The 7,542-nt window shown below is 33.3% G+C and overlaps 1 protein-coding gene across 1 annotated transcript in view; it reads left to right on the forward strand.

Annotated features, from left to right (window-relative positions):
• The first annotated feature begins 2,451 nt into the window (after positions 1 to 2,451).
• LOC106687039 (transcriptional repressor CTCF) overlaps positions 2,452 to 7,542 on the forward strand; it is an 8,751-nt gene continuing 3,660 nt past the window's right edge. The window contains exons 1-3 of the mRNA XM_014430703.3: positions 2,452 to 2,531; positions 2,780 to 2,827; positions 5,244 to 5,297. Of these exons, the coding sequence (XP_014286189.3) occupies positions 2,474 to 2,531; positions 2,780 to 2,827; positions 5,244 to 5,297 (160 nt within the window). The 5' untranslated portion in view covers positions 2,452 to 2,473. The remainder of the gene's footprint in view (positions 2,532 to 2,779; positions 2,828 to 5,243; positions 5,298 to 7,542) is intronic.

Genomic DNA, 7,542 nt, shown 5'->3' on the forward strand with positions numbered 1-7,542 from the left:
GAATTGGGTTTGGAGGGGCATCACTGGAAGGATGTATTTAGAGATTGTTTGGTGGTATCGGCATGGAACCCTCGGGTTAGTTAGACCTTCATTATTATTATTATTATTATTATTATTATCTTTTTCATTATTATTAGTCATTATTGATTCAACCCAATAGAGCTTGAGAGGGTCTTTTTGGAGGAGTCTATTTGGGTGGTATTTGTAGTATGGGCTATTATCATCAATTAACTTGTACTTTATCACCAGGGCCTGATGCAAAATTTTTTATGCCTCTGAAAGTATTCAGTACCAGCCAGCACTCCACATCCACCTGTGATATGTTGGATTGATTACAGCATCACCGAGGATAATCGACACTTATCTGGTGCTGTTGCGTCTTTTAGCACATGCTTCTTATATGATCTGGTGACAATCACTTGATCTTGAATAGCAACCACGAATCCCTCTGTCTCAGAGAATAGCCTCACAGCTTTTAACCATTCAACTGATCTCTCTTTGTCTATGGAGGCTTCGTTCAGATGGCTATAGAATCTCCTAGGTAGAGACTTGCTTTTCCGTTCTGTCATTCTTTTTGTGAACTAATGTTTGGTTCATCCGCTTTGCTCAGGTTCAGTGCAGTCAGACTATAATCTATTGTAAAGATTGGCTGATAAACACTAGTGGTTTTTGAATGGAAATATCGACGTAGGGATAATTCTTGCTTGCGGCACGCTTCTTCAATATTTATGAGTCCTCGTCCTTCTTCTTTCCTGAATAAATAAAGTCTGGATTTGGATGATATGGGATGATGGACCCATTCTTGCATGAGTGTCGTTCTCACAAGACGATCTATTTCTTGTAGGCCAGTATTTGACCACTGTAATATACCAAAGCTGTAGCTTAGCGCTGGTATGACCCAATGGCCTTGATATTGATGGCCTTGATTTTCTGTTTTCCAGACAGTTGAGTCTTCAATACTTTTTGTAGTCTCATTTTCAATATTGTTATTAACTCATGTTTCACATCCTTCTGTGCTATTTTGGGGTGCTGCTGCACCTAAATATATTGTTTATATTTTATATAATTTATATTGTTCTTTGACTTCTAGTTCTCTGATGCACTCATCTTCATTTATCCGCAGGTCCTGGGTATTGACCACCTTTCCCTTATTCACATGCAGCACCACGCATTTATCAAGTCCAAATGACATGCTTATCTCTTTGGTATAGGATGACACTGTTTCACTCATACTTTGTAATTGTTGTTTGTTTTTTGCATATAGCTTAAGATCATCCATGTACCAGTTGTGGCTAACAGTGGTTGCCTCGTCCTTAGTATTGAGTTTGTAGCCCACCTTGTTCCTCCGCAGTATCCGACTCAGTGGGAACAGCGCCATAAAAAACCACAATGGGCTAAGGCAATCTCCTTGGTATATACCCCTCATAATTTTTATTTGGTTATTACCATGGGTCCTATTTTCAACTTAGTCACCCAGCCTGCCATCAAATTTGTGAGTAGTTTGCTTACTTTGGTTTAAACCTTATAGATTTCAATACTTTGAGCAGCCAACTGTGTGGTACAGAATCGAAAGCCTTCCTATAACCGATCTATGCCATTGAAAGGTTTCACTGCCTTCTAGACACCTGTGCAGCAATGAAGGAATCAATTACTGGAAGCTCTTTGTAACTCCTAGCTCCTTTTTTGCACCCTAATTGTTCACTGGGTATCATGTCATTAGATTCGAGGTGGTCGTATATCTTCGTTGCCAAGATAGAGGTAAGAATTTTTAGATATCATTTAAGCAAGTTATTGGCCAGAAATTTTCAGATCGTAAATTCGGCCCATCCTTTGGGAGCAAATAAGTTATGCTATCTGAGAAACCTTCTTGGGGAGCCAGCTTGCCATCTAGTACATCCTGGAAGCCATTGGCCAGTAATTGGTGCAAACTCCGAAACCTTTTAATCTAGGAATTCTGAATTCTGTCAGAATATTATTATTATTAAGTAAATTATATATTTTTATCTCCTTAATCCTATTATTTTACTTACATATTACACCCTATACCAAAATGGCAAGCGCGATCACATTAACTCGAGCGTACAAGTCAAGGGGTTAAAATGCAATGTAAACTTTGTTTATTGTAACTGTTTGTTAATTGTAAAACTGTTGATTGTAAATATTTTTAATTGTAGAACTTGATAATGGGCAGAAGAACACAAAATGTTCAGATGTTATAAAGAATAAAGAAGTGGTTAAAGGCTATAAAATAAAGTCCCAAAAAGAACCATTAACGTCGTTAAAGTCATTAACCTCAAAAAAAAATTTTATGAATTGATTCACCAGACTTCCTATAGAGATAATCCAAATATAATAAAGTTTTAACAAATAAAACCCTTTGGAACTTAAGTTGTAGGATAACAACTAATTATTTATATTTAATATATATTCTGTAGATTTATCCTAAATTATATATTTTTTTCCTGTTTCAGATATGAGTACCTCTAGTGTTTCTATAAAAGTAGAAATGACAGATGAAACTGAACCTACTCGTAAGTTTTCGCTTTTTAAAATTTTATTAGAAAATTATTAATTGGCCATGTGCTATTAATTGTAAAAAGATGATCCTGATGGCAGTCCATCTTCCCTATAAATTTTTAAAATTCTACACTTTAAAAGGTCATATTGATGATAAAGTATTATGAATATTATTTACTAATTATGGAAGTATATAGAAGATGAAGGGATTGGGAAAATAATTATTTTTTTCAAATGAAATAAATATTGAGTTTTGTTTCAGTTTCCATGTCTGACATCGAGAAAGAAGAAACAGCTGGGATTTTTTGTGGTAAGAAAACTTTTTAGTATTTAATTTTTTTTTTTATTATTTTAATTAATTTATCTAGTTTTTTTATTTATATTTATATTAATAGAGGTGTATCCCCTGTCAGCCTAACAGTGAACCATTTTACAAAATATATATTTGTTTTTATAATTGTACTTCTTATTTCTCATATTGTGTAACTGTAATTTACATATTGTAATATTAAAAAATTATTTAAAACAAATAAAAAGGAATAGTTTCCAGTTATTCTCATATCTAAAGTATAGATTTGAAGAGGACAAGGTCAAATAAAAAGATTAAATATTAAATAAATATGAACATTTTTATTTTTAATTATTTATAATATTATAGACTCTTAATCTCAGGGTGGGTTTCTAGGCAATCAGAACTATTCAGCTACTAATGACACTGAATTAAATTCTTCCTTTCCCTTCTCTCGTAGTTAGTTCTCAACATCGATTACTGCACTATGGTTTTGAGTTTTTTCCTATGATTTCCTTTATGAATATTTTTTTTTAATACTTATTCTTAACTTCTATTTTTCTTAAATGTGCTGTAATTTCAATAATGATGGGAAGTTAAAATAAAGTTTTTAAAATATTTGAATCTGCTCAACATGGCCGCGATTCAACGAACTTTTCGCAAGACACCCACTGCCATCTTCTTTGTTTTGAATAACGATCTTTCCACTCGATATATGACTGATCAAAATTGATTAGCTTTCTTTTTTGATTTAACACAACAAATAAACAATATTTAATGTTGATATATAAAATAGAAACATAACTAAAATCATTTATATATAAAAAAAATAACCATTTACTCATAAAAGAAGATATTACATTTGTACCTTTCTAGGTAAAAAAAAAATTATTTTATATTCAAACTGTTTTTTTAAAAAGAGGATAAATAAAGGAGGATATTACAATATATATTAAAAAAATTAATTTCAAGTCTTTATCCCAGCATTTTAATTTGTTAAATTTAGTACCTCTTCAAAAAACATAGTTTTTTTGAAGAGGTACTAAACTAAAAAAGGAGAAGTGAAGATGCACAAATAAGTAAGAATAGTGTAAAGATGTGACTTGATTTCCTATATGAAATTCAAATTATGAAAAATTATGAGGTTTAAAGTACATGAATATGGGACAGTGGTCCCGAAATGTTGTACTATAATATGATAATTTAATATAAATTACATTCAATTGGAAGTTTATTAACCTCAAAAAAATTTTTATGAATCGACTTACCGGACTTCCTAAAGAGAAAATCCTAATATTTGTATTTATTCCTATATTATTATCCTATATTCTGGTTTCACGACAACTTAGAATATTCAAATTATTACCCAGTTGAGAGCAGTGTTCCACAAGGCAGTGCCTCTACCTATTCTTTACTGCTGATATTCGTACAAATCCCAATACCTTCCTTTGAACATTACTATCTTCCTATGATCTCTCTCAGATCCTGAAATGCCATCCTTAAATTTACAAAGGCACCTCTCCCAGATTCAGCATTTGTACCGAACTGGTACGTCAAAGTCAATGAATCAAAAAGTAAACTTGTGACTTACACACTCTAGCCCTGATCCTATCCACCAGTTCATTTTTACACCATAATCCCTCATTGAACACAGTCTTTTTTCTCGACTTACTTTTAGACAAGACTCACTCGACTTACATGGGACTCGTATGCCAGACTTAAAATATCTGAGCTGAGATAACACAAGAAGACAGATAACATATATCTTTAATAACAAACTATTAATATCTACAAGACCAAAGTGAAACCTACTTGGTGCTATAGACTTGAACTGTGGGGGACAACTAAATTGTTGAACATTAAACTTATTCATTCCTATCTGTCCGAAGTCCTTCGAACAATTTTCATTGCTGCATATTGTGTCATGAACAAGATATTTCCCCATGATCTCAGTATTCCATTTGTTCTTGACCTTATACCATCTAAGTTCTCAAACTTCCATTAGCACCTGACTTCTCATCCTAATCCTCTAGCACAATCCCTATGACCTCCAACCATAATTATAATCCTCCTTTAAGGTTGAAAGGGTGCTGGCCCCAAGACCTTTTTTAAATAGTGTCAGCTTCTCCACTCTATTCTGGATTAATTATTTTTATCTTAGTTATTTACTTATATTGCTATTATTAAATTAATTTATGTACTTCTGTTTATTTATAGTGTGGAAACTTTTCTTTTTTTTTAATATGACCCATTAGCCATGAATGTGACACATTTTATTATCTTTAATAAAAAGTTTTATTTCTGAAAAAATTTTTTTTTTAAATTTATACACTTGAAATTCAAATAAACTAAGTTCATATTTTCTTATTAAATTTGTTGCATGTATAATGTAATATTGTCTGGTCCTATCTTGTTAAAAAAATTCTTTATATTGCAGTTGGTGGACTGGTTCATATAAAACAAGAACGTGAAATGGTTGTCCAAGATGAAGGTAAGAAACTTTTGCCCTAATTGATTTTTGTGTAGTAATCTGACATTCAAATAATCCTGCTCCAAACTACTTAAAAATTAATAAGGATATGTTTTAAAACTCTATTTATTATGTTAGTAATTATAATTGTCGTCCCTGTTGTATATGTGCTAAAGCCCAAAAGTTCAGTTTCTTTTTTTATTTATTTTTATCCATAAGTTACGTGTATTTTAAATTTATTACGTAAATAAGGAAATTTGTTGTAGTAGTGTATAAATACATCGCTGCGATATAGCATTTGTACAACATTACGAACTGCATTAGGATTACGGCCTGGATACAGACTGATAAGGGCAGTCTGCAGTCAGTACTGGCCAAGATTGGAGCGATCAAACTTTTGTCCTGCTCTCACCCATGACTGTTTAATCTTTTTGGGGGGCTCTGTCTTTCAAGAGACCCTCACCCATCCTCTTATTTCTACCGACGGCTTGAAGACATCCATCTCGGATGAGATTAGAATTGAAAAGTGTCATCGATATGCGCATATCGACCTGACTGATGACCTGACAATGCAAATCAATGACAAAATTCGTGAAAACTACCATTTCATGATTACAAAACTGTTGGAACATTTTCTACAAATTTTGTGCTCGGTAGGTTCCGAAAATACTAATGGAAGACCATAAGAAACATAGACTAGCTGTAGCACTGACCTTTCTCCAAGAATAAAGCACAAATGGTAATGCAGTTCTGGATTGTATCGTAAACTAGGACAAAACTTGGGTGAAGCATGTCAACTGTGAAACAAAACAGCAGTCGATGGAATGGGCGCACACACATTCTCCCAAGAAAGCACGAAAGTGTTTGCAAATGCTGTCAGTAAGAAAGGTCATGGCTACTATGTTTTGGGACTCCAAAAGGGTGCTTCTCGTTGATTTTCTGGAATTTGGAGCAACAATCAACTCAGAAAGGTATTGTGAATTGGACAATTTAAGGTTCATCATACATAAATCATTTTTTTTTTTTTAATGAGACCAGGACATTGCAGTTGCCTCAAAAATAAATCAGCCCTGTACAATAGAATGACATACATAGCCACTGTCTTCTGTCTTCTGTTCTTATCAAGTTTAAATGATGGATACTTCCAATTTTATTATAATTTGTCTTTTGTAAATATATTGAAAAAAAAAATTATATTTTACATTGATTCACGCTTTTTGAGAAAAACTATGGGATATAAACTAACAGTTGCTTATTTTTTTGTATGTGATATATTATCTTTCCATTATGGAAATTTAAAAGCAATTTATTATTAATAAATTGTGATTATTTTATTATTGAATGTTTTACTATAGTAGTATAGAATGGCAGTTTGATCATGAGCACGAAGGAAATGACCTTGAGGCGTGCTGTAGTAGGGTCTTGTTTGACCTTGAGGTCATTGATCGTCCTTGTTAAGGCGAGGGAGAGGAGGGTGTCCGGCAACATCACATGGCAGATGTGGCAACAGCGCAGGGCAGGTGTAGTATGGTAGTAATGTGGGGGGAAATGTGTCTGGAGCTAATTAGGCGTATACATTAATGTCAACCTCGAGGAGATGTATCGATTGTACCAAAGACAGATCGAGGTAATAGACTATCACAGTTTGTTTTTGTCAACTCTGAGCAGATGTGAACGGTTAATACCGGTCATCTAATAGGCTAACCTCGGCTTCAACTCTCACAGCAGGAGTGTGAAGCTTCGTCTCAGTAGCAGCTGAACTTGGATGTAATGAGAGTTGTGTCCGATCATATAGAAATATTTGTCTGTGTCAAGGAGAATTAAATGAAATTAACTCAATTGCTCCTAGTGTTTCTCTTTGTAAAAAAGAATACATTTTCTTGTATATAAGACCATAGGATTTGCTATACCCTTATTCATTTGGCTGCTTCAGTTCTCTTTGCAACCATAGCTGCTTCAGTTCTCCTTGCAACCATTGTAAGTTTTTATTTTTTTCTTTGAATTGTTATATCATATTCACTTGCACCACTAAATACCTAAGCAAATAATATGATTTTTAGACGTCTCCTTAAAAAATTGAACAAAATTAATCCTGTATATAAGAACATTGGCGAATTGACTATTGGATGGATATACAAGTAATATAACTGACCAAAAAGGTGACAGAATATGGCCCATCCATCGAGGGCATAATAGAAGATGATAAAGAAGGAAAAGTGCGAACCTTCACTGAGGAAGAATTAGCAAGCAATCGTGGTACAGTATA

This window comes from Halyomorpha halys, unplaced genomic scaffold, assembly GCF_000696795.3.
Source record: "Halyomorpha halys isolate HHAL.00 unplaced genomic scaffold, Hhal_1.1 Scaffold909.1, whole genome shotgun sequence".
Taxonomy (NCBI): domain Eukaryota; kingdom Metazoa; phylum Arthropoda; class Insecta; order Hemiptera; family Pentatomidae; genus Halyomorpha; species Halyomorpha halys.